Source organism: Sander vitreus, chromosome 4, assembly GCF_031162955.1.
Source record: "Sander vitreus isolate 19-12246 chromosome 4, sanVit1, whole genome shotgun sequence".
In the NCBI taxonomy this organism is placed as follows: domain Eukaryota; kingdom Metazoa; phylum Chordata; class Actinopteri; order Perciformes; family Percidae; genus Sander; species Sander vitreus.
The window spans coordinates 24,362,542-24,390,104 of record NC_135858.1 but is presented as its reverse complement, the minus strand read 5'-3'; the positions used below and the strand labels follow the sequence as shown (position 1 = coordinate 24,390,104).

The window sequence follows — 27,563 nt, the reverse complement described above, 5'->3', positions numbered from 1 at the left end:
TACGCCAAGAATTCACCTGAACACACCTCCCTCTAAGACCAGAACGCCAATGGGCGCACAGATGGGCGCAGATGCATTTGCTATTTCAACGACGTGGGCGCTGGACGGGAAATTGACAACTGCGTCGGTCTTACACTAGAAAAGACACTTGCGTCAGGCTTTGTGCCGCGCTGCATCCGGGTGCAAGATAGGACTTCTTCCTCCTTGTTCCTTCTGTGGATGTTAACAGTCTTTCTTCTCTTTCTCTGTCTTTTTGTGCCCCTTTTGATTTTATTTCTCTCTCTATCTTTCCCTCTGTCCTTTTCCTCTGCATTGTTATGAGCCGTTCCCCTCCTCCTGCCATTCCTCCCACATTGATCTTCCACTTTCTGTCTTGTCCTCCATTGCCATCCTCTTAATCTAACCACACCCCATTGGACTCTTTATTTCTGCTTAATCCTGCATTTGGGCTTATTTGTTTGTGTGCGTGCTTGCCTACATCTCTGTGCCTGTCTCTGGTTTTCTGTGTTGCTAGTTTTTATGGCCGCACCCTCATTATCCTCACATTTTCTACCTCAAATCGCAGCAGCAGCTGAGCAGCAGCCAGACTCCAGAGCAGCAGCAGCAGCAGCAGCAGCAGCAGCAGCAGCAACAGCAGCAGTTGCAGCCTCCTCAGCCGCAGCAGGCCCATCCTGGAGTCTACACATTGGAGCCACGGCAGCCCCAACAGCCCCAGCAGCCAGCGACCACTGGGGTTTCAGACACCAAACCAGGGCCAGGTCTGCACCAACACCACATTCTGTCTGTCTGCTTTATTGAGCCAGGAACTGTCCCAATCATAAACTTAATCTCCATCTAAGCATCTTTACACAAGTTATCTATTTAAAAATAAAAACTTAAGTACAGTATATGCTGCAGATATTACCCTTTTGATGATTCAATTGTGTGTCTGTCTGAACTCTTCATCCTTTCAGATGATACGCCAAAACTGGAGCCAGTCGTCCAGAAGTCTTCCTCGCCTGGGCTCGTGCAGCCTGAAGCGCCTGTAGAGAGACTTGAGGCCAAAGCTCCTGTATCTGAGCCCTCGTCTACTGTTGAACCAGAGCTTCCCTTCCCTGCCTTGATGACCGCCCCTATCACTCTCCCTCTTTCAGTGGCCAATAACAGAGAACGTCCCTCAGCCAGGGAGTCAACTGCCTCAGCCTCTTCTCCCTCCTTCTCAGTCGGGGAGCATAAGCCCTCTTTGGCGCCACCTCAGACTCCCAGCGCAGACAAGCCTCTCTCAGACGCCCCTCGAACCCTGGCTGCCTCTCCAGCACCAGCTCCCAAGGCTCTGAACGGCCATGCTGACTCCGGGACTGAGCTGGACACCACGGCACAGGAGCCTTCTCTTCTGTCTTCAGCTTCACTCCAGCCCCAGGCCTCTGCTCCCGCTTACAGAGAGGCCTCTTCCTCTGAAAGTTTTCCCTGTGACGTGAGGCCAGAGTTGCCCGTTGCGCTCGCCCCTATGACACCTGTGGCTGTGGTGCCAGTGACCCTGTCCTCAAGCCCCGCCTCAGCTTTGCCAGTTATGCTCCCCCTTGGCCTTCCGCCTCTAGTGCAGGCCACGACAGACGCCGACGAGGCGAGCAAGTCCTTAGACACTAAAGACCTCATCCCCGTAGTAGGGACAGAGACACATGGAGGCATTAGTGACAGCAAAACGGAGTCCCAACAACAAGCACTCACCAGGAAGAGTCCTACTACAGGTACTGTATCTGGTGCATTTCAACTACTGTAAAACAAATTGTAGCCTAGATTAAGTTTTTTTTTTTTTTTAACTTGCAACAAAGGAGTAATGACTCTTTGGACTGAGTGGGACCTTTTTTTGGTGATAGTTCAGCAGAATTTTGTGAATTCTGTGCCGTAATTGCTAATTTAAGTGATTCTATTATTCACTAGGGTGTTTTATGAACACCCATATAGCACACATTGCAGATTATTTCTCATCAAACACTCTGCTGACATAGTTGACTCCCCAATAAGATATAGAATAAACTGCTTGGTCAGAGTTAGGGATTAGTTGCCATGCCTTCAGAAAAACCTGGAACGCGTTTTAAATAGTATTTGTTGCCCTGTAAGATTATCTTCACATTTTGGTATTTTTGTTTGCCAAGAAAGAAATACAGTCCGAACCAAATAACGGCTAACAAGTGGAAGTATTTTTGGTGAACAATATTTGTGGGTCTGCTGCAGAGCGACACCTGTCAGACCAGCAGAACCGAAAGTTCTCAGCATCAGCAGTGTCTGTATGGAGCACTATTATCTTACTGTCTGTAGAACTACACACCTGTCACTATCATTAAAGTGGGACAAAAAGAGATGCAACCGTAGTGACCTAAAGCACGTTAAACTTTAAGTAAGATTAAGTTGTGACAAATAAGTGCCCAACAGTATGGGATTAGAAGAAAAGGGAATGGCATATAAGGTATAGCAGCAGTTTAAAAGGAAGGAACCTAGGATGTGAGCTTTATCTGTGTGTCACTGAACATGTCCTCATGGTCATGGGGAACTTACCTTTTTCCATTTATTCCTCTTGTTATGCTCTGTCAAATAGTATTTTCAAAGAATGTTTGTTTTAGATGGGTGAGGGTTATCATATTAAGACTATGTAGACGTCATATTTAAATATACCCATCTGCTATCTATCGTAGGTTACAACAATTTAAAAAAAAAAAAAGTATTTGCCTGGACTGTTTTACTCAGATTTGAAAGTGGACTAACACATTTTCCTATACAGACAAAATGGTGTTTCTCTTGCCATCATTGTGCCACCAAATTTTGACTTTTAAATCCATTGTGGTTGTGTTTTTTGATGACATGTTTCTGCATTTATATTTCCCTGCAGTTAATCAGACTGCTTCTGCTATACCAAAGACCTGGAGGAAACCAAATGAAGGGATCTGTACTGGCGATGCACCTCAAAAGGATGATGAGGTAAGAAAAGAGGCCCAAAACTGCTCCCCATTCAGGACGAGGAAACCAGACAGAACCAGCTGTAGCGAGTATTCAGACTTAAAGTATAGCTCATTTCATCTTCAAAAGTTGGCAAATATCCTACGAAATGTACCTTCTTTTCAATACTTGTGTGTGAGAGAGAGAGAGAGAGAGAGAGAGAGAGAGAGAGAGAGAGAGAGAGAGAGGTTTCCACATGTGTGGTGGGGGAAACGGACATGAATGACTTTGGGGTGTTGTTATCGTTTGAGAACGACAGCGAGGAGTTATCCATCATCTTCATTGCTAACCCAGCCCACCTGTATGTAAAATCAGCTTTTTCCCTCTCTCGTTTCCTCTCCTTTCTAGTTTTGTTGTTCTGGGCTTGTCGCTGTGGGAGAATTTTCACTGGTGTCACCGACTTTTAATTGCTTCTTTTTGGGCCGCATTGAATTAGCACTATGAGTGAAGAAGAAATGTGATTTTATGCAGAAACGCACATTTCACACAGATTACAAAAATAAACACAGGCACCGACATTTAAAAATGTTGGAGCATAAAAAAAAGTTCATTTCAGTTCATCTTCTGAATTCAGACTTAGTGTGTCTAATAAAAAGTTAATTAAAATCCCATAATTCTTATTTATATTGAACAAATGTTGGGTTTTGTACAGTGAAGCTGGCTTAACACTTGACTCAAAGTATTACCTCATTGACACAGTTGTTTCTCTTGGAGACCAAATTTAGTGCCCCCACGTGAAGCTGCTAATTTATTTTTGGAAACGAAGAAAGTATAGTGTCTCGCTGAGATTGATTGTCCAATAGAGCATGTTAACATAGAACATCAATTGCAAAACATAAAAGAAATACAAGAACTTTTTCACTGTGTGTAAATGGTTGCATGTACAGATAATATTTCAGATAATGGCAATAGGGATGGTGTAGAGAACATCATACCAGCATAGGCTTGTCCACTCTGTGCCACCAGTGGTACTGCCTAATGCAGCAAGCCTATTGTACTCCCTATATTTCACCCTTTTTTGTCTTTTCTTAGTACCTGACCCATTCTGCCTTCTCTGCATTCATCCTTGAGTCCCACTTATTTTATTCATTCATCCCTCATTTTCCACTCCTGTATTTCAACCCTTTCCTTATGTGTCCATCCATTTCACTGTGTCTGCAGATAATCTCCTTACAGCTCTGTAACTGACAATTATAGACAGCGTTATTTGGGGAAATTGTAATGCTACTAGTTTTTAAGTATGATGAGAGCGACGTGACAATAACTATTAAGCTGATAGGAATGTATTATCTTGCTACATTAAATGATAATAAAGCAGGGCATAATTCTTAGCGACAAATAATGGGGATCGGAAAACTGAATCTTGCCTCCACACAGGACGAGCCCAGGCCCGTAGATGAGCCTGCTGGAGACCAGGCCCTGCAGCCAGCTCCTCTGAGCAGCAGCCCGCTGCCCCTACCATCAGTCCTCCCCCCGACCCCTGCCCCAGCTCCTGCCAGCAGCGCCGAGGCTGCCGGAAAGCCTGCCACTCCAGAGGAGAACGGTGAGGCCGAGATGGAGCCTATGAGGAATGGGGCAGGTCACACTTCAGAGACGGAGAGCAGCGACAGTGGAGCCACCCCGGGAGACAAGGAGAACTCCACAGGGGCCCCACTGGAAATGGAAGGTTAGAAAGGCTCCGTTTTTTGGTCAGATGCTTAAAGCTACTATAGGCAAAACGTTTCTGTAAAAAATACAGCAGATTCCTCAGTAGCTGCAATGATTTCTGTGTGTTGACATTCACATTTTGGTCTCTGCCTTTTCTTAGTGTAGCTTTTGCTTGTCTTATTGTCTGTTTTTTTATATATATATATATATATATATCCAATATATATTTGCTCTTTTTCTCTTAAAACCCTGCTTGGTGGCCAGACCTGGCCGAGCCCAGTGGGAAGCGTCAGTATGACAGGGACTTCCTGTTGGGCTTCCAGTTCATGCCAGCTTGCGTACAGAAGCCTGATGGGCTCCCACCCATCAGTGATGTGGTGCTGGACAAGGTGAGTAAGCCAGCTGTTGCAGATAACCATAACCCTGCATAAATACTCAGACCCTAGTGTCCTCAAATCTGCCGAAAAAGTGCCAAATGTTGTTTGTTTAAAAGTTATTTGTGCAGTCAGTTTTCTTCAGGAGGTCCTTCTCTAAATGTGGCTTTTAAAATGGAAAGTGGCGAGTACATTTTATTTGTCCATCATTGTCTATATTGGGCTCTGTAAATGGAAATGAATATGTATGTTTAAGGTTTTGTCTTTTAATTAAGCTGAAATAAAGAATCGGTGGACAAAAAAAATTAACCAGCAATAATTTCGCTAATAATTAATTTTTTTGAGGCAATCATTCTGTGGTTTTGGCTTCTCAGATGTAAAGATGTTCTGCTTTTCTTTTGTTTATATCATTGTAAATTCCATGTCATTGGGTTTTTAGACTGTAAGTCAGACAAAACGAGCAACTGAAAATCTCACCTCGGGCTCTGGGAAATTATTCATAATTTTCTGAGCTTTTAAAGACTAAGCGATTAAATGATAGAAGTCATTAGTTGAATCTCTAGTTTTGAATAAACACCTTTGAGCAGGGTTGTTCATTATTAGCTCATAACAACAGCCAATGTCTTAGACGTTCTTTTGTTAGCTTGTGTGCACTGGATCAAAGATCCAGCACACAGAGTTTGGTTCATTCCTCTGATCCACACATACGTATGGGTGGAGCATATGGCCTGCTGAAATGCTGTTTTGATTAAAATCACATTGCTATTATGTCACACTTGGCAGTGTTGAGTACATGCCCCTCCCCCACTTCTCCAGAAGAACAACCAGACCGGCGATGTACAATCCCAAAGTCTCGTTTTCTCTGAGGGAGAAAGTTCACTCTCACTGGGAAAGAGTCAAGAGGAAGTCAAGGACAGCTGAAAGACAAAGAGCTGGATTTGTTCTTCTCTCCTCCCCCACAACTATCTCTCTCTCTCTCTCTCTCTCTCTCTCTCTCTCTCTCTCTCTCTCTCTCACTCTCTCTCCTGCGTTCCTTTCTTTCTTCCTTCCTCTCCACATCTGGTTCTGACTTCTCTCACTGAATGGCCCGCTGATCCCACCGAGCATAATTTATCACCAGTACAGTGAAAATACATAAACCAAAAGCTGTTAATGTACTATGAGTTTTACAGAGGGTCACCTTAAGGGAACACTGGGTTAGAAATGCACATACACACACACTCCCCAGGCAGACTCCTTTTACCCTATTGCCACTATTATTAGGAATCACTGCTCCCCCTGCTGTTCAGCTCATCTTATATGTATGTGTGTGTGTGTCTCATGATTTATTGTGTATGTTATGTGTCGTGCAGATTAACCAAAACAAGTTGCCATCTCGAGTGGTGGATTCCCGGGTGATTTCCAGAGGACCTGATTTCACACCTGCCTTTGCAGATTTTGGCAGGCAGATGACTGGAGGACGAGGCGCTGCAGTGAGTCACACGTGCACGCACACGCACACACACACACACACACACACACACACACGCACGCTCAAGCTGCCACAATTATTATCAATTCACGCACACTCCCTCCAATTCCTTTTTTCCGTTTTCCCTCAACTACACATCTTTTAAACCTTTCCCTAAAAGTCGGAGGATAATGGGATGTTGGCAATTTTAGGTACTTCCAGTAGGTTCCAGTTGGTTTCAGTCGACATCTATAAATGTTCAGTTATGTTTGCATGTATATATTTTTCCTTTACAGTTAGACGATGTGTTATTGTGACTGCTTATAAGCAATATAGTGTAGTTGACAACTTGGTAGTGACGACAAATATTGACATGCTGTATTTGATTGCAATCACAGCTTATGAACATTGGGGCTCGGCGGCCTCAACCCAGGAAGATCATCATGAACGTGTCGGTTCATGATGAAATTCAACTGAAAAAATCGGAGAATGCCTGGAAACCTGGCATAAAGAGGGCCGAGGTCCTTGCTGAGGATCCTGAAGCGCAAAACACCCAGGTAGGGCCAAATATACACACATGCATTTACACAAAGGAGGAGCTTTCCAAACATCAGCACCAGACTTGTTTTTATTATTAATGAATTACACAATGTACTTGATTGAAGAGCTTTATAACCGAATCAATTGTTTGGTTTAATTCTGTAAAAAATTGGAAAACAAAATGAGAGTTTAGCTGTTATTACTCAATAAAGGATTTAATCTACCGCGGTAGGAAACCACTTCACATAATAACGAGACAGTTATGAGGACAAATATGCATGTTATCAAATTTTATCTTTATCAAAAACTACCAGTAATAGACAGCCCTATAACAGAGTAAGTTGTCCAAGATAATCTTCAAATAGCAATGATTGATTGATGGCGTCATCATGACCGCTTCCCCTCAGGAGCTCTTCAAGAAAGTACGCAGCATCCTGAACAAGCTGACGCCTCAGAAGTTCAACCAGCTGATGAAGCAGGTGACGGACCTGACCATCGACACAGAAGAGAGGCTCAAAGGGGTCATCGACCTGGTCTTTGAGAAGGCCATTGACGAGCCCAGCTTCTCCGTGGCCTATGGAAACATGTGCCGCTGCCTCGCCATGGTAAGCAGGCAGGAAGTGGATGAATAATCTTACCTCAACTATGGTTCATTCGCGGGGGGGGGTTCTAGTACAATAAGTCAACTTTTCTGAATTCCACATACTGTGCATTCTACTCTACATGTGTGTTCATCCCAAATAAAACCACTCCAATTTGCATCTCAATGTACAGTCAACAACTCGCTAAACGTTTCAGCCGCAAACAGATTACAGGGTTTAGAGTCATCTCTGCCTCGATTCAACATAATGCTGTGCCATACAACACAGTTCAATATGTGTTAGGATATAGTGTGAACGTTATCATTTTTTGATGACTTGCAAGAAGAAATTGGAAGATGTGGGCATTCACTATTTGAATTGAATTTGTTGCTAGTAAAATATGAAATACTGTATGTCTTCTCTTAGTAATTTATTTAAATGGGTCCCTATTCATTAAAAAATGCATTTCTTCAATGAGGAACTCTGCAGAGCATGTGAGCGGAGTGGAGTGGTTAGAATGTGAGCGTTGCCGCTTACGTGGCTACCGCTGTGCTCAATATCGCTCCACACTTAACTCAGATTTCATCTCGCTCTTCTGAAATCCCTCACCAGTCGCTCCAAAAAGAGCTCCTCTAGCAAAAGGTCTGCTGGATGACGGGTTCTGGCTTAGGCTTAGATCATCTGCATGTACTACTCGCGCTGCAGGAACCGAGACAGGCTCGAGCATGCTTCAAACTCATAGTGTGAGCAGGACCAGAGCGTAATTGGAGCGAGGGATAGGGCGATGCGCAACTTTTTAAAATCCTCCTGCTCGCACTCTCTGCTTGCTTACATGCTCTGGAACCCGTTTAAAAACAATGTGGGTGAAACATTTGAGTTTTGTTGAAAATAAAATGAGAGCTGTCAGTTGGTAACCCTAACCGTACATTAAAGCATGCATACATATACACATATTCGGGCTTTACGTTTGAAAAATGTACATTTCCATTTAAAATCCACACATGGAAATGTAAATGGTTGTGCATACATTTTTTTTCTTTTGTGCAGTAGTTTCCTTCAGTATAAGCTGCAGAAAAGTCTAGAGTTTAGTTTTACTGCCTCGTCTGCTAGACACCCGAGCCACTGTTCACATTTAACATTTTTAAAGGTTTGGTTTGTCACTTAACTACTACTGTTTCTGTACAGCTCAAGGTGCCCATGACAGACAAACCCAACACCACAGTGAACTTTCGCAAGCTGCTGCTAAACCGCTGCCAGAAGGAGTTTGAGAAAGACAAGGTGGACGACGTGGTGTTCGAGAGGAAGCAGAAAGAGCTGGACTCTGCTGCATCGGTATGTTCTCTATGAATTACTCAAGTGTGACACCCGATTTCATGCTGTACCAAAGCAATTTTTAGTACGGGGAAGAGAATAAAACTCTGGCAAAGATGCTTTGGGATAACCTCCAGGGTGCGTATTTGTTTAATGTTCCCTTGGTTCCCTTCAGACGACAGAGCGCGAGCGGCTTCAGGAAGAGCTGGAGGAAGCCAAGGACAAGGCCCGGCGACGTTCCATCGGCAACATCAGGTTCATTGGCGAGCTTTTCAAGCTCAAGATGTTGACGGAGGCCATAATGCACGACTGTGTTGTCAAGCTGCTGAAGAACCACGACGAGGAGTCTTTGGAGTGCCTGTGCAGGCTGCTCACCACCATCGGCAAGGACCTCGACTTTGAGAAGGCCAAGGTGAGGCGGAGAAAAAGAAGTTACTTTTATTAAGTGAGCCAGAGTGAGTAATACTAATTCAACGTTTTGGGAAATGTGCTTATTTGCTTTCTTGCCGATGAGAGGATTGATACCACTCTCATGTCTGAACGGTAAATATGAAGCCACAGCCAGGAGGTTAGCTTAGCTTAGCACACAGACTGGAAACAAGGAAACCACAAGCCTGGCTCTGTCCTGCGATAACAGTTATTGTTAAATATTAATATTATTAAAAAAAATAGAGTAATTGTGGATGTGTAACACTGGCACATTGAGCAGGCCTGATGTTTTGTCTCTGGGCTGTAGTAAATACTTGCTTTACTTGCTCAGAACTTAAAGGGAAGTAATTGAGCCCTTGTTTCCAGGGCTGAAGTCATAAGGTGAACAGTTTATCAGCAGCCCTTTGACATCAGCACAGTGTGTCAGGGTGCCTCTGCTAACACGCCACAAAGATAAATTCCTCTGTATTTGGTTGTTTACTTGGCAATTGAATGAGGTGGTTTTGGAGGTGATTTGATCTACAGCAACACAGTTTTGAGAGACACAAAAGAGAAAGAACTGGTGGGATTCAATCCCACACCAGCTGGGCTACATTCAGTTCCAGAGGCAGAGGAGTAACAGTTCATGTAGGTTGAGAGGAGACAGTGGATGCTCTGCTTTGTTCTGTCTGACTGGCTCTCCTGTTGACATCACTGACTCCCAGTGAGAGTCCTCGGATGCTTGGAGAGACATAACTGACCTGTGGGGGTCTCTCTCTCTCTCTCTCTCTCTCTCTCTCTCTCTCTCTCTCTCTCTCTCTCTCTCTCTCTCTCTCTCTGCTGTACTGCGATGTGTGGTTTGATCCTCATCTATGGGTCACCATGCAAAAGGAAAGCCCTCTGACCTGCAGCGAAACTGCTATGAACTCAGCATAGCAACTTAATTCTGCTTTGTCTCATTTTCTGTTTGCTACTGAGGCTACATTCACATTGCTACGCTCTGGCGTTTCAGAGCCCCTAAACCGGAGATATTTGAAAACACTTCTGACCCTGTTTTGGTTTGGAATCTCCGGGGTTGTGTTGCAGTCTCAACGGCCGCCTCAACGGAGACCTTTGGCAACACCAACACTGACGCCAATATGATGTGATGATAGGTCATGAAGTCTCTGAGACTAAGCTACTACCGTTACCATGGCAACAACCAGCAACTGGAGGAGTATCCATGCTGCCTCCTGTTTACCTCGGCACGCGCATGCCCAGTATACGAGAATGTTGATGAGATATGCGGTTTGGGCGTGTTAGTTTAAACTGAGATTAGTTCTTCTACTGGAGCTAAAAACACTGGTGTGCACGGAGATCACTTTTGGCACAAAACTCCGCTTAAAAACCAAAATGTAGCAGTGTAAATGTAGCCTGAAGGATCTTTATGCTGTTTACCAACATAAAGGTGTAGTCATTAAAGTACATTAAATCCTACAGAATGTGGTCATTAATCACTTTGTCCTTTTAGATGAGTTTAATCATGTTTAATGTGGTAATTTTTTTAACATTGCCGTTTTAATGTTGGGCCATTACAGTGAATTTATGTCTGTACTTTCTAGGCTATTACAGTTTTAGTTCTGCCGTCTCCCAAATTGTTCCAATTTAATCTCTGGCGGGCAGGACAGCCTCTGCTCCGAGTAACAAACTGACCAATCTGTCAGTTTAGTGAAATAATGCGGAAATCCCTGAAACCCGCTGTCCAGTAGATTAAATAGAGAAAAGGAGAATATAACCTTCATGTCTCAAATGAACCACCTCCCTCTCTCTTTCCTCAGCCTCGGATGGATCAGTATTTCAATCAGATGGAAAAAATTGTCAAGGAGAGGAAGACATCATCCCGGATACGATTTATGTTACAAGACATTATAGACCTGAGATTGGTAAGTGTGTGGTTGTGATGTTTGTTTTGTCCTGCATCATGTTCAGGCCAGCTCTGGTTCACCATGAATTCCCCCACAGAGGTTGTTTCATTGATCTCTTTGACCTCCTGGAACTTGATATTGGGTATTCTGGTCGTTCAATCATACACATTTATAAAACAACCAACCTTCTTTCAAATGAAAAAGATTTTTTGTTTAAATAACTGCTTCTAAAGCTTTTTTTAGCTGCTGTACAACTACCTACTCAATTAGAAGATATGTCACTATTTAAAGCTCGTACACGCAACATAGCATTTAAAAGGCTATTTTTTAAATCGGAGTCCTCTGGCCTGGCTGGGCTTCCCATCGGCCTGGCGGCTCGCCCAGTGGCCTGTACAATTACAGGGGAAACGCTGATTACATCTGATGCATTGTTTCTCCTTAAGTAACGTGTTTATCTGTGTTGTCCTGGTCAAATAAACTAACACAGTAAGTAAATACATAGTTGGGGGGCACGTGGAAGTTTCCTGGGAACAGAAACAATGTTCGGCATCACGGATTGGCCCAAAAATGAATATCAAATTGTAGGGTTGTAATGCAAGTAGAATGACCTTGATAACCTTGTTAACACATGTCTGTCACTTCTCAGACACCATGTCTAAATTCATGGTGCAGTTTTACATTTATATAACGCTTAATTCAATAAATGGTACACATTTTCTCCAGGGCAGCATTTTCAGGCTCACAAATGGTTTCTTGCCTTAACTGCTGTATCTGGGCTATCATTTGAAATGGGTCATATCAAGAAAAAGAATTCTGTTTGAAACTACTGAATCACTACAGTGATACTACTAAACACTACTGCACGGTTCAGTTCCGAGGTCATTGTGGTTCTCGTTTTTGTTCCAGCACAACTGGGTGTCCAGGAGAGCTGACCAGGGCCCGAAAACCATCGAGCAGATCCACAAGGAGGCAAAGATTGAAGAGCAGGAGGAGCAGAGAAAAGTGCAGCAGCAACTGCTCTCCAAGGACAGCAAGAGACGGCCAGGTCAGGCCTGCAGTCTAAATCCTCTTTAAAGCTTAGAGTCACATCGGCACAGCTACAGTGACTCAGGAAGCCTGCAAGCATACAGACAGACAGACTTCCTGTCCCTATAGCCTGCAGAGATGCTATTGTGCCCAACAGCAGACAGGAAGCCCCCCCCCCCCCCCCCAATACTCCCTCCTCTCTGCCAGTGTACCTATAATATGTCATCATGTATAGCACGAAACAGCCAAAAACGTCACACTGTCGATTTAATAAATTAAAATACCATTCGATTTCACTGAATTAATTTCAAACAATCTATTTCATGTGTGTGTTTGTCTCTTTGGCGTGGTAGATCCCAGAGATCAGCGAGATCAGCAGCGCATGCAGAGAGAAGAGACCTGGAACACTGTGCCCATGACGAAGAACAGCAGGACCATCGACCCCACCAAGATCCCAAAGATCTCCAAGGTGACACATGCTGCTTCTTTTTACATATGAACCAAGAAAGTGCTAAAATTCATGAAATAGGACCAACACATCTCTCTTTTAATTTTTTTCACTTTGATATATTAGGGGGAAATCCCATTTGACTCCTGATTAGAAACTAATCAGCTTTGTACACGGAGTCTTGGTTGAATATTGTCAGGTCTGCATTTTAATTTATATAAATCGTTGAGGTTCTTCGTGTCGTGAAGAAAGTGGAAAGTGTTTTTTTTTTTTTTTTCACGTCAGGCAACAGCCCCTTCACCGGTGGTGGTTGTTTTTTCACTAGAAAGTTTCTGTACACAGCAGAACACTGTTTATACAGCACCAAGAGGAGTCCTGTGGCTCATCATGTGTACTCCTTCACTGTCTCTGCCCTCATCTGATCTACATTATTGTGGTTTATGCTCAGTAGTACACAGTCCCCCTGCTGGATCCATGAGGTACTGCTTTGTAAAAAGAAAAAAAAGAGTTAGACCCGCAGGAGGAATGTTGTCAGTGTTAGTCACACTAGGAGAACACTCGTTTTACTAATCCTTTCTGACAAATCATGTAATGTACTACATGATATACACTGTATTTTGTGTGCTACTTGTTCTTGATTCATATCTTAAATCAAAGGTTTTAACCAGTGCATTCTTTTGACCCTTAATACAAATAAACTAGTGTAAAAGATGGACTACTGAAGAATTTAGTAAACTAAAAGCCAGCATAGTTATTGAGCAAATAATTTGCCTATATCAGGGAGTGCTTTGTCTTCAGATTGTTAGCGTTAGGTAACACGTGTGTATTAGTATCTACACTGATTGATGTGTATTATTTCTGGCAGCTCAGAACATTAAAGTGACATAAAGTGATCATGTACCTGTAGTTTTAAGTCTGGGTTATTTATTCTGTCTTAAATGTTGTCCTTGTTTGCCTTTTGCTGTCAGTTTTTTTTTTCACTGTGCCCTTGCAGCTTGTTCTTAAATTATTCTCTTTCTGCAGCCTCAAATGGATGAGAAGATCCAGCTGGGTCCCCGGGCGCAAGTCACGTGGGTGAAGGGCAGCAGTGGAGGAGCCAAGGCCAGTGACTCAGGTAAGAAAACATGTATTAACTGATCCAAGCATTAAATGAGCAGGAGTTAAAAAGACAATGGAAAAATTGTTTATCACACAGCCAAGCACATTTGATCTTGTGTCTCAGAGGCCCGTTCATTGTGGCAAAAACACAAAAAATGACTCAGAGGTAACACTAACCCTAACCATTTATCCCTCTGGCCGTCTCTCTCTGCCTCAGCTCAGAAATCACTTGTTGACTGATTGTTGTCATCAAGATTCGAGTTGTAACAATTGTAAACATTCATTCATGTAATCATGGTAATCATTGTGGTTCCATTACCTCTTTCACCCCAATGACCAGGATCGGACTAGGGTTATCTGACCCGTGTTCAACACTTCTTTTGTCAATTCAAACAAAGCCAACCAAGTCCACACAGGTTAATCCCTGGTCATGGCAATTCAGATACGACCTGGGTCAAATCCCAGGATAATACATACCAATTACCCCATAGGCCGGAATTGGGCGGGTGGTTCACACGTACTGTATATATTTAGTAAACGGCTAATGTTATCGCACGCTCCAGTTTGTCTGTACAGCACAGTTCTGCAGGCTGCAGGGAGGGGTTTCGGATGCTGATAGACCATCCGGCCAGCACCTCTGTTGATGCATACTGACACCTTAAGTTTGAGCCTGAAGCTCACTAGAGATTCTTTTCTTTCCTGAATTTTGTATTGTCTTCCCCTCAAGTGAAACAACAAATTAAACAAATAATACACAATTGTTTTCATCATTTTTTTCTTTCCATTGCAGAACTATCTCGGACAGCTGGCCTCAATCGTTACTCTGCGCTGCAGTCTACGCCTTCACCTCAGCCCTCCAGCACTCCTCCACAGAACCCAGAATTTGACTCCAGGAGAACGCTGGGAAGGTAAATAACATCATCAGGGTCATGTTTAGACCTCCTGCCCTTTTGAAGGGGGTATCGGTGTGCTTCTGATAGTTCATCTCTCTGATACAGTAACATCCTAATTGACGTATCTGTCTGCTTTTGTTGTTGACTCCCAGCAGTCGAAGCAGTGCAGGGAGAGAACGCAGTGAGAAGCAGCTGAGCTCTGCCCCTCCATCATCACGGCCCGGACCATTCACCAGGGGAGGCAGTTCAAAGGAGCTGCTGGAGAGTCAAAGCCCCGAAGAGCCGCCGCGGAGAGACCGGGAGCGAGAGGGAGCTGAGCCGCGGAGAACCAGTGTCACAGAGGACAAAACCGAGCCAGAGCGCAGCAGAGTCAGGGAGCCTGGTGAGACACACAGTGCTGCACAACACTGGACATACATGAAAATAATATATACTGTATATACTGTCTCTAGTGGCACCACACTGTTTGTTTGCTATGATTTTTGATTTAAGCCATGAACAGGCATTAAAAAGCCTGGATAAGTTGTTATATACTGTATGACATTATACAGTCAAATGTAAAATGTAGAAATTATTGCAGATTAGCTCTTTACCACAATGTTTGTGTGTGTAGGCCTGTCACGATAACACATTTTGCTGGACGATAAATTGTCCCAGAAATGATTGCGATAAACGATAATATTGTCATTCGGAGACCATTTTCATCTAATATAATAATAATGGCATAATAATGCAGGTACACCTTTTCAAAGATCAATAAACTTTTATTTCTAAAGAATATTTAACACTGGAACTGGAAGACATTTTAAATATTTAAAATATTTTAATATGTCTTTGATCTCCTTTAGTATGTCGTCTTTCACGTTGTTGTACAGTTGTGGAATTGCCGTTTATGACACGTATGTTCTCCCAAGCAATTCGTACTGGCTGTCAAATGTTTGCAGCATTCCTCGAGTGTTTGTGCGATAGACTACAGACTGTACTACATTTAACAATTATTATTAAACACTAAATATTAATTTTAAATGATATATAATTAGTAAATTATATCTATCTATTTCTTTGTGGCTATCTGCCACATGGCGAGTAAATGTTTGTACCAAAATAGTTCTGTTTCTCCAGTCTTTCTTTTGCTCCTCTGCTGTCTGCAGGTCGGAGCTTCGCGGAGGCGGGCCCACACCCCCACACACGCACACACACACACACACACACACACACACACACACACACACACACACACACACACACACACACACACACACACACACACACACACACACACACGCCAGCCACCATGTCACTTCTGTTTACTGATAGCTAGCGTTTACCTCAGGCTAATTCATTAGCTATTAAGTGGCAATTTTTGACAAGCAGGTAACGGAGTCTCAGTTCACCGTCCGGTAGCCTCTCGGGATCGGTCCTCCAGTCTCTTTGAGTGAGTGAGAGAGAGAGAGAGAGAGAGAGAGAGAGAAAAATGGAAATTATCGCGGCCGGAAAAATGATCAAGCTCTTTTTTTTTTTTATTGATTTATTGACTATCACGACAGGCGTATGTGTGTGTTTTTTTTAAAGTCTCGTTTTTGTGGAGTAGCTAAAATGTTAACTTCCAATCAATTATTTTATAATCGTATAACTAACAGACTGTATTTAATTTCAGTTTCTCATCTGATCATAATGGATGATATCCACCTCTTTGTCTCCTGTTCAAAAACATTACTAAAGCGCACACACACACACACACACACACACACACACACCCCTTTTAATGGCATCAGAACTTCATTTTAACCTCATTTACATCTTTGTCAACATATGTAAATCAATTTAGGAGCAACAGCAGGTGAAACCAAAAGGTTTCAACCCCATACCAGATAGCAATGCATTGTTCTCAAATAGGCATTTGGCCATAAATGCTGTCAATGAATAGTTTTTTCTTAGATATGTTGTCCCTAAAAACATAAATCTGAATCACAAATTGTACCTTTTGAAAGCAAGTTTTCTTATAATCTGTGATTTATTATATTTATTAAAATCAAAATGGAGTAAGTTGGTGCTTATGTGGGAATTCAATCAGAGTAGACCAGACATGGATCTTTATTTTGCTCTTACCACAGACAGACACTGTTTTTGTTTTTTAACGTTGACAGTGAAACCTGAGCCAGTGGTCCAGACCCCCGACAGACCTGCTCTGTCTGAGGAGGAGGTAGAGAGGAAGTCCAAGTCCATCATCGACGAGTTCCTGCACATAAATGACTACAAGGTACTGAGATTCACAAGAAGATCAACAGTAGATGCCTATTTAGGTGTTCAGTGTTTAGGTGCAAATGTTTTAATGCACATCAGCAAACGGATGCTTTAAAGGATGTTAGAGATAAATCAATGGTTGCTTCTTCTCAGACGGATCAACTTATTGTTCAAATCATTTAGTTGTCTTCACATAATTCATTATTTCAATGCCTATGTTTTGTCTCCATTTTAAGAAAAGAATGCACTATGTATTTGTTTCTGTAGAATACATTTAATGAAGATTTGTGTATTTCTCTTTTAATTACAAGGTTCAGAACAACAGCTTGAATCTTCCCACTTTATCACTGAGCATGCAGCTAATAGAATTCAAATATATGTAGTGTTTAAGTTCCCCTTCTCTCACTAGTTCCACTGATCATATTTCTTTGTTTTCTGCAGGAGGCGGTTCAGTGTGTGGACGAGCTGGACTTGGACTCTCAGCTGCACGTCTTTGTGCGCGTCGGGGTGGAGTCGACCCTGGAGCGCAGTCAGATAACACGGGACCACATGGGCCAGCTCTTCTTCCAGCTGCTGCAGCAGAACATCCTGTCCAGACCCCACTTCCTAAAAGGGTCAGTTCGCCTCCTTTTTATAATGCACTCAGCCTAATAACCAAGCAGTTTATATGGACAAGGAACTAATTTTTAACTTTTTGGATAGTCAGTCTTTTTTTTTTTTCTTTTTTTTTATGCGTGCCTGCTTTTAGTTATTTGGATTGCTCTGTTCCCATAAAGTGGGAATATTGATTGAAACACGTTTTCTTCAAAATGTCCTCTTCTAATGAGTTTGTGGTTTATTGTTTGTTTGTTTATTAGTTATTGTTGCGGTGTTATCCACAGATCTACCTAAAATATCATTGTAAAGTTCTCCAGAGTTTCTGACTGTCATACTTTTCATTTTTTGAGTGTGCGTGCGTGCGTGCGTGCGTGCATGTTCGTGTTCGTTCCCAGGAAGGAAAGCTGGCAAAAAATAGCCGATGCTGTAAATGCATAAATTACCAGGCTTATCAGTATCACTTCCTCATCAGTCAAGCACAAGATCTGACCATAATTACACTTGTGCTTCCCATAAACTGTCGTTGCTTTAGCCTATTATTCCAGTTGCAACCCTGGCAGTGGGAAGCGATCATGAGAGCAACAACATTCAAACCGATGTGCGCATTGGCAAACACACGTCGACAAATAGCCTATAGGTAATTCCCTCTGCTGAAAATCTATATCGTTCATAAAATTACCCATCAGGGAATGTTAACGGGGTTGTCGGTCTCTAAATGTTTAACTTCTATGAGCGCATCTCTCTCTCTCTCTTTCTTTCTTTCTTTCTCTCTCTCTCTCTCTCTCTCTCTCTCTCTCTCTCTCTCTCTCTCTCTGTGTGTGCGCACCGAGCTCCACCAGATCTTCTAAGAACGGTGAGGCCGTTATCAATCGAGTGTTAATTGGTCGGTAGGCTGTGCTTTTACACCGGTTGGTCTCTAATCTCCAACATTACCTGCTCCCGAGCAGGTTAGGTGTTCAGCATAAGTTACCACGCCGATTTAACCCGGTAACAAGTGATCCACCGTCGTGATACACCAAACCCTGGGTTGAACCTGAAGTTACCTAGTTAACGCCAAATCTTGCCTCGTAGTACAGTAGTACCTCTGGCATCACTCGATCCGGAAGATTGTCAGACCTGCTTAGGCCTTTGTTGACAGTTTACCACTTTGATTGTCTGTTGAATGTGAAACTAAAGATGCATAGAAAAACTGGAAATGGGTGATGACCCATTTCCAGTTTTTCTATGCATCTTCTATGCATCCTAGCTGTTCTGATTTTGGGATCAAACAAAGTGCATGCAACCTCATGTATTTGTAGTTGTAAAGAACAATCAAATGGAGATTAATTTAGCCAAGTTGAAATTGGCCAGCTAATATTATCATATAGAATATTTTAAAACATCTGAAACAAAAATTTCAAAATGTCTAAATCACGTTATGTGTCTGTTAAGTGACGATAGGAATCCAGTTGTTCAGCTTGATGGTGGTTTTCCAAAAGAAAAACACATTTTTAAGAAAATGGTGTAATTACAGAGTAAACATGGAGGAAACTCAAAAAGGAAAACTTGAAATGACGTAGAAGTAGAAATAAATTGGCAACGATCAAACAATTGAAGAGGACATTATTATTTGTCTTGTTTGTGGGATTTAATGTTTCACGATCGATATAATTAAAACTTAATTTGGGTGTAAACCTATATTTTGTTGGTGCTTAAATACAGTAAATTATGTATTTGAGCAGCTTTGTGTTTTATACGTGTTTATACTTGTATGAGTCTGGTTGTCACCTTCTAGACAACAGGAACAATAATAGAATGGTTTTAAGTTGCTTCCAAACCAACACTGTGTCTTGTTTTCTCAGGTTTGCAGACACGCTGGAACAAGCGGATGACATGGCCATCGACATTCCCCACATCTGGCTGTACCTGGCCGAGCTTCTCAGCCCTGTACTGAAGGAAGGGGGCTTCTCTATGAGAGAGCTCTTTAGGTACGGAGGTCATTCACGTGATACTCGAGGAGAAAATATACTAAAAATGAAGTCAAATTTGGTATACTAGGGCTGCACTTGCGGGTGTAGTATTATTTGTTAAAGGCAAAATATGTGTCAAACCATTCTGAATTAGGTATTGTGGTGCTGCAGACACGTTCCGTAAATCGTATCCTACAGACTAAAGAAAAAGTCTGTTTGGTACAGATCCTCTCAGAATTCACACTATAATCATTTAAAATGTTTTAATGTTAATATTTTTCAATGAAAATGAGAATGACGCAGGGTTCATACGTTTTGAAAAAACCTGGAAAAGTTATGGAATTTGAAAAATGCAAATTCCAGGCCTGGAAAGCTTTTGGAAAAGTCATGGAATTTCTTTTTTGAACACAGCATAATAATATATTAATAAATGTATTTCACGTCGTCCTAACCTCAACGTTCTATTCGGGGCGCGATATTACGAATCCCACTATGAACCGCATAAATTGTCATTCATTTTATTGTTAAACCTCTAAGGGGTAAACTTTAACACAGATTTATGTTCTTATTGTATAATGTCGACTGACATTTTCAGGAATACATAGTCATGGAAAATTGCCAAAAAGTCATGGAAAAGTATTGGTTAAAATGCATATGAACCCTGATGACGATACAAAAATGATCATTCCCTCCAATATCAGTCAAAATAATCGCAATTAGATATTTTCCTCATATCGGGCAGCCCTAGTGTGTACTCATGGGAAAAAAGGCCAGCTTGTGGCCAACTGTCTTGTATTGGCTTTGTTTGTGCACCTTTTGTTTACCACCACAATACACCATTTTGATCAATATTTTCCCTGAAGAACAAAATGAAATGGTGGTTGTCCTTTGGGCCACATTTTTCTAGTTTGGATCCTCTTCCCTGTACTGATTTCCAAGATTAATTTCAGACATTTTAATATACTGTGCTTGGAGACGTTTTAGGAAATTGTCTCAAGTGTCCTATTGTGTTATTTTATTGTTATTCTTCCGTGTAAAGGAAAACAGTTTGGCAGACTTGCATTTAATTTGTTTCATCTCCAATTGTTCACAGTGAATTAAGCAAACCTTTGCTTCCTGTGGGAAGAGCTGGGATCTTAATTTCTGAAGTACTGCACATACTATGCAAACAAATGGTAAGCACCACTTAAATCTTCACTTGTTTAATTATGTTACCTGCTCATTCTAAAGCCAGTGGAGTATAATCAATAGGTCCATTGTAGTTAGGGGTGTACATAGTTAATAGTTCCATTAAATGTCTATCAAGGTTAAGGATCGATTATGTTGTGGTATTTTGGTCAAATGGCTTTTGAATGTGAAAGCCCAGAGTATGGACAAAAAAAATGCACTTTTATTGTTGCACTACAATGGATTTGATTGTTTATTTAATACATTAGTCAAATCATTGGCATGGTTATTTTGGACTTGTAGCAAATTTTAGCTCATTTGGCTTTTCCTGGAAACCAGACAGAAAGAAATAAGATATTTCAGAGAAGAGAGGTGCAATGTTGTCTCTTCTTGTCTCCACAGAGCCATAGGACTGTGGGTTCTTTGTGGAGGGAATCTGGCCTCAACTGGACTGACTTCCTGCCAGAGGGAGAGGACGTCCAGGCTTTCATCTCACAACAGGTTGGTAATAAAGGCCTCAAGAATGATCAAAATGATAGGAAGACTCACTCGCCATCCATTGGCTTTCTTGATTCTTATGTAACACAAGGAGTTCACAAAGAGCACATTTTACTCCCACCGCATTTTACTTCCATCGGTCCTCCTCCTCCTTTCTTTTTTCTATTTCATCATCTCTCCCTCATTTGTCACTTCCCCATCATATCGACGTCCTCTCGTCTTGATACTAACAGAAACTCCAGTTTGTTCTGTCGGGCGACTCCAGTCCTGAGGCGGCTCTATCCAAAAAGATGTTGTCTCCTGAGAAGCTGAGCCAGCAGCTGGAGAGACTTCTCCTGGAGGACATGGCCAGCGACGAGCAGATCTTTGACTGGGTAGAGGTATGAGAAGTGACACATGTATGCACACATTTCTCAGAGAAAAAAACCCATCAAACTCTGCAAGCTAGTGGCTCAAAATCAGGGCAGTCTGTTATTTATGACTTGTAGAACTGTGGTACAGCTCAGTTTAATTTGGTGTTTGCTGTTCTTTTCTAGCATAACTGCTGAGATGTGTTGAGGCATGTGTGTTTTGTCCTCCTCTACACAATTTCCCAGGCAAACCTGGATGAATCTCAGATGAGCTCGTCTCCCTTCCTGAGGGCTTTGATGACAGCTGTGTGTAAGGCAGCAGTGAAAGGTAAGCACTCCACCACCTGGAGGATAAACTCGTCTATTCTGCTGAAATCGCACCGCTGATGGTACTATTTCCTCCGCCAAACTCTGAGCGAAGCGGCTCAACGTGCACTCACTCTGCCTCCTGCTTTACCCAACAGATGATAACACCAACTGTCGAGTGGACACGGCCATCATCCAGAGGAGATTGCCTGTATTACTCAAGTACCTTAACTCAGACACTGAGCGACAGCTGCAAGCACTTTATGCACTTCAGGCACTGATCGTCGCCCTCGATCAGCCTCCAAGTAAGTGCTGCATCTTAGTTTACTCATCTCACCTCCTCCTAATGAAACTATAAGTTTTCTTTTTTCCTTTACTACTTCTTTTTCTTAGTTTCATCAGAGAAGATTGAATTGTGTGTGTGCACCATGTTGTAAGCAATGTTATTGTAGACAATCTAGTCTCACCACAAGGCCCATTTAGCAGCTGCTCTGAAGCTATTGATCATGTCACATAATCTTTATCAGCAGGTGGCGTTTGCCCAGTTGTAGTTTGGCCAATTGTAAATGCTCAAATTTACATTTTCTCATCCATGTTGGAGTAAAAATTCAGATAATTCTAATTAATTATTTTTTCCATTTTCTTTCAACAACATTATAAAAGGCATAAAAGAACATGCATTTCTAATTATTTGGCAGATTAGATTCAATTAATTATTGACCTTGGAAACAGTAGTTTACTGCTGTTCCCATATTCAACCCTCCCTGGACCCGTTCATATGAGTCAGCCGTCACTCAGTTTGTCACTGTCAGTAGAGAGTTCAGGCTGCAGTGTAGTTCATACACTTTAAACCAGTGAATTGTATGATAGTTTCCACATTGCTGTGGAGTTTTTGGCACTTTGAACACCACAAGCTGACTGCCATCCATAGACTTTATAAAGAGAATGACGACGCGTCTCCACTTCATCCCACTGTACAAAATGAAGCCAAAATAACCCGGAGACAGGCGCCGCCATCTTGTAATTTTGGAGCCAGGGTCTGCGCAGTAGTGTTCTGGCAGTGGACCTGCGGTATCAAAGTCCCGCCCATACACCCTCCCAACCAAAAGTCAATCACAGCTGTCAATCGTGACATATCACCCCGTTTTTATAGCTTCAAATAACTAATAAAAACCAAATGTTTCAGAAAATGAACACTTGAACAAACATCAGTGTGATAAGAACAATCTAAAATGACAGAAACCATCTTTGGGAAATACACTACTCACAAAAGGTCAGGGATATTCGGGTTTCGGGTGAAATTTCAAGATTAACCTAAAATCCACTATAACCTTTACAGGTGAACTTAATGTGACCTTCTCTAAACTTTTGAATGCGCATGTCCAACCGTTCAATGTTTCAAGGAGCTTAACGGCAAAATTCACAACAGGTGTTTGATCCATGAATCGACCATTCCTGGTATTGGTATTTAAACAGTCCTCCTCATCATGCTGTTCACATTTTGACATCATGAGACGAAGACGACGCCTAACAACAATTGATCAACAGTACCTCGCCATTGGGAGGCTTCAAACAGGATGTTCTCAGACGGAAGTGGCCACTGAGCTTACAGTGTCACAGAGTGTCATCAGCAGGTTGCAACAGAGATACAGAGAGACTGGAAGAGTCACAGAAAGGCATAGAAGTGGACGCCCATTGGCCACATCCCACACTGATGACCGCTTCATTGTGAACAGTGCCCTGCGGAATCGGATGATGAATGCCACTCAACTCCAGGCATATTTAAGGGAGGTGAGAGGCACCCAAGTGTCACGTCAGACCATTTGAAACCGTTTACATCAGCGTGGTCAGCGTGCTAGACAACCTGCAAGGGTACCTGACCACACCACCAGGCACAGGCGTCATCGTCTTGCTGGACGAGGGACAAGTGGGCCTCGGTGCTGTTCTCTGATGAAAGTCCATTCACGTTGAGCAGAAATGATGGCCGCCAACGATGTTGGAGACGTCAAGGGGAGCGCTATGCATCAGCCACTGTTGTCACCAGACGACCCTTTGGTGGTGGTGGTGGTGGTGGTGTTACAGTGTGGGCACGTGTGTCTAGTCAATACAGAACTGCCCTACACTTTCTGAATGGTACAGTGACAAGCCCATACTACCTGAATAACATCATGAATCCAGTCATTGTGCCCCTGCCTGAACAATACAGGCCTAATTTCATCTTCATGGACGACAATGCTCCAGCTCATCGAGGTCGCATCATTAGGGAACGGCTGCTGGAGACTGGGGTACCTCAAATGGAGTGGCCTGCACTTTCTCCAGACCTGAATCCCATAGAAAACCTATGGGCAGTGGTGGAATGTAACGAAGTACAAATACTTTGTTACTGTACTTAAGTACATTTTTCACGTATCAGTACAATCAATCGTGCATACTTTTGACTTTTACTTTGTTACATTTTGCAGCAATTATCTATACTTTCTACTATATTTACTACTACTATACTACATTTCTACAACGTTCCCTTACATTTTCTGATCTGTTTTTCCCCCTACCCAAACGTCTTCCTGACCGTCACACGTTTGCAGTACGCAGGGGAGGCCTTCAGCAGCGGCCGTCCAGCTCCCGGTGCCGCTCGCAATATTACAGACCCCACTTTGGCCACGCCAAGACCCGCCTTTCAATAGCATTTATTGGCTAGGCACGTACACTGCTCCCGGTACTACCGTTGCTGCTGCTCCCGATACTCTGCTTAGTCATATGTGAAGCATCCGTTCACATAGGGTTAACATACAACCCGTATATTTATCTTAAAAGCACTCCCGGTCCTCCTCAGCTGTGAAGCCACGTACTTGTTGTCCAAGCCTGTGTGTTCTTGATAAATAAATGTGTGCAGCATTCACTGTCCCGTGGGAAATAATGCAAAGTAGAGCTTCATGCAGATCACCCTGATAACCAGAATTGTATGTCAGAATGTAAACTGTAAACTTAAACAATTAAATGAACCTAAAACTAACTTAATTAAAATGCCACAGCCCATACTGTTTTTTTTTAATTACTAGAATATAGACATTAAGAGAAGTACTTTTACTTTTAATACTTAAAGTACATTTAAAATCAGGTACTTTTACTTAAGTAGGGTTTTCATTGTTGTACTTTTACTTTTACTAAAGTAAATATATCTCTGGTTATTTGTACTTTTTACTTAAGTACTGAGATTCAGTACTTCCTCTCCACCACTGCCTATGGGATCAGCTGAGTCCCCGTGTTGAGGCCTGTAACTCTGTACCCCAGAACCTCAATGACCTGAGGGCCGCCCTTCAAGAAGAGTGGGATGCCATGCCTCAGCAGACAATAACTCGACTTGTGGACAGCATGAGACGACGTTGTCAAGCTGTAATTGATGCTCAAGGGCACATGACAAGTTATTGAGACACTGACATTTTTATACCTACCACTGTTGTTGGCTTTTGTTTCAATACATTTTTAGAGGTGAGGAAATCACCATTGTATGCTTCTACTTAAATGCCCTACTTTCATGATATAATACCACTGTAGCTTGAACTTTTTACATTTTCCATGAATTTCACCCGAAAAGCCAGATATCCCTAACTTTTTGTGAGTAGTGTATATATGTTTGACGTGTACATTGATTTCCTTAGTTTGGCCCATGTCCCGTCCACTAATATGGAGGTGTGTGAGATTTATGACCTACTGTAGCCAGCCACCAGGCTTCACTTTTACAGTCTATCTTTGCTATGCATCAACCCCTGGTGCCATCTAGTTCCGTTATATAGAAGAGAAGGCAGACATCTCTACGGCCTTATCTCCAACACTGGGCAACTCGCACCAAAACAATCTAGATTAATAAATAGCACAACAGGTAAGAGGAAACATATGTATTTTGGATTTGGGGGTGAAGTGTACATTTTAAAGTATGAAAGACATGCAATTTGGGAGCCATATTACAAAAACAAACTAAAATACCATGAATAATTACAGGAAAAAAAACCACAAGGGGAATGTACTTGTTTTGAAGCTCTCAGATGTAAAACAGTTGTCCACACCTCCTCCCAGAGGGCATTTCCTCAAAGAGGGGGGGCATCTTCACCCCCATGATGCCTCCACTGGAACCTTTGAATTAACTGGAATACACATGGCCGGGGAGTTACTATAGCAGCTCAGAAAGTTGTTTTAAAAGGCCTTAGATGACTGATGTGTCTTTGCCTTCCAGATCTTCTCCGGATGTTCTTTGACTGTCTGTATGATGAGGACGTCATCTCGGAGGATGCTTTCTACAGGTGGGAGACGAGCAAAGACGCTGCCGAGCAGCAGGGTAAGGGGGTAGCCCTTAAGTCTGTTACGGCCTTCTTCACCTGGCTGCGGGAGGCGGAGGAGGAGTCGGAAGATAATTGACGAGGGAGACACCCGGGGGACACGGCGTAGTAGAACTGCATCCTTACAGCAGAACACACATTCAAAATGGGTGTATGGGCAGGACAACATGTTTTACGGCTGGAATTTTTTTCTGCGGTACGGTTCTGAAACATGCCGCCATTTTGAGTTTGGATTCCAACGGCAGAAGCACTAAATACCTGTATTATACATAGAAAATATTTTTGTTTTAAATTTTAACTTACTTTTGTTTTGTTACTTTTTAAGAAGAGACTTAAAAGATGCATAGGTTCTGGACTCTTTAATTTATTATTTTTTTAAGGACTGCAAATATGAAACTTATTTAACATTTGCAGATGCTCACAAATGAGAACAACAACAGAAATAACAATATAATTAATTATAATAACAAAATAATAATTGTTAAAAAAAAATAAATAAATAGCCTCCCTGGATTCCACACTGTTTGGTTTAAAACAGGGTAAAACAAAATTATTTTGGGATGAAGGGGAAGCAGAGATAAAAAGAAGTGGATGCACAGAAACTATTAACCTTGTCCGTGTTGAGGTCAAAGGTTATCTCCTAATAACCAGGAAGTGTTTCTCTCAGCCTTGGCTTGCTCTACGTTGATATGTACATATGCCTCATGAGAGGTAGAGGTATGCATTCAAGAAGGGATGCAAGTCAGTCCACAGGACAAACCGGATACATTCAAATGAAACAAGCAAAAATGCAACATCAAAAAGCAAATGGCCAGGTTCGCTGAACATGAAATGCTTGTAATTCTTCAGACCTACAGAACAGATTAAAGCTTGTAAATACATTAAAGACAAAAAAGGTATTTAAAAAAAAAAAAAAAAAAGCTGATTGTCATGATTTGTTCTTTTTTTGATGGTTGTTGTTTGTAGATGTGGGTTGCCAGATTTGTTTGTTTGTTTGTGTGTGTGTGTGTGTGCGTGCATGCATGCGTTGTTTTCCCATTTTGGACAACGACTTGACATCCTCAGAAGAAGAGCTGTATGATATCCCAGGAAGAGCAGCTGGAGTCACTATGAGCCACTCATTTGTTCTGCTGAGCCATTAAAAGTATCAACATTTGTTATAAAATAACTCTAAAGTTGTGCCTTGGCTTTGAAATAGCTGCAGCAGTTCATTTCTTGCTTGTATTCGACCACACTTTTTTATGTTTGTGTATAGATCCAATTGAGATGTATTTCATTGTGGTCAAGTGGTTGCAGTTCACTTGCTTTGGGATGATGGACAGACAATTTTAGCTTCTTAATAGGGAGTATTTGCTGCTATCCTGATGGATGTCATTGTATATTTGGGTTTAAGACTGTTCAGACAAAATAAGCAATTTGAAAAAGTAAAATTATGAAATTGTGACATAGACCAAACTATTAATCA

The 27,563-nt window shown here is 42.1% G+C and overlaps 1 protein-coding gene across 10 annotated transcripts in view; it reads left to right on the top strand.

Annotated features, from left to right (window-relative positions):
- eif4g3a (eukaryotic translation initiation factor 4 gamma, 3a) overlaps positions 1-26,623 on the top strand; it is a 56,746-nt gene extending 30,123 nt beyond the window's left edge. For 5 of the 10 annotated variants that reach the window (XM_078249132.1, XM_078249130.1, XM_078249129.1 and 2 more), the window contains 25 exons: positions 566-758; positions 954-1,727; positions 2,867-2,955; positions 4,351-4,639; positions 4,885-5,009; positions 6,347-6,466; positions 6,843-7,001; positions 7,392-7,589; positions 8,751-8,897; positions 9,052-9,288; positions 11,102-11,206; positions 12,095-12,233; positions 12,568-12,683; positions 13,686-13,776; positions 14,551-14,668; positions 14,806-15,035; positions 16,801-16,913; positions 17,339-17,511; positions 19,336-19,461; positions 20,537-20,618; positions 21,013-21,111; positions 21,342-21,488; positions 21,705-21,786; positions 21,923-22,069; positions 25,996-26,623. In XM_078249132.1, the coding sequence (XP_078105258.1) occupies positions 566-758; positions 954-1,727; positions 2,867-2,955; positions 4,351-4,639; positions 4,885-5,009; positions 6,347-6,466; positions 6,843-7,001; positions 7,392-7,589; positions 8,751-8,897; positions 9,052-9,288; positions 11,102-11,206; positions 12,095-12,233; positions 12,568-12,683; positions 13,686-13,776; positions 14,551-14,668; positions 14,806-15,035; positions 16,801-16,913; positions 17,339-17,511; positions 19,336-19,461; positions 20,537-20,618; positions 21,013-21,111; positions 21,342-21,488; positions 21,705-21,786; positions 21,923-22,069; positions 25,996-26,177 (4,281 nt within the window). In that variant the 3' untranslated portion in view covers positions 26,178-26,623. The remainder of the gene's footprint in view (positions 1-565; positions 759-953; positions 1,728-2,866; positions 2,956-4,350; positions 4,640-4,884; positions 5,010-6,346; positions 6,467-6,842; positions 7,002-7,391; positions 7,590-8,750; positions 8,898-9,051; positions 9,289-11,101; positions 11,207-12,094; positions 12,234-12,567; positions 12,684-13,685; positions 13,777-14,550; positions 14,669-14,805; positions 15,036-16,800; positions 16,914-17,338; positions 17,512-19,335; positions 19,462-20,536; positions 20,619-21,012; positions 21,112-21,341; positions 21,489-21,704; positions 21,787-21,922; positions 22,070-25,995) is intronic. The other 5 variants (XM_078249131.1, XM_078249134.1, XM_078249135.1 and 2 more) reach the window with 2 other exon arrangements.
- The last annotated feature ends 940 nt before the right edge of the window (positions 26,624-27,563 follow it).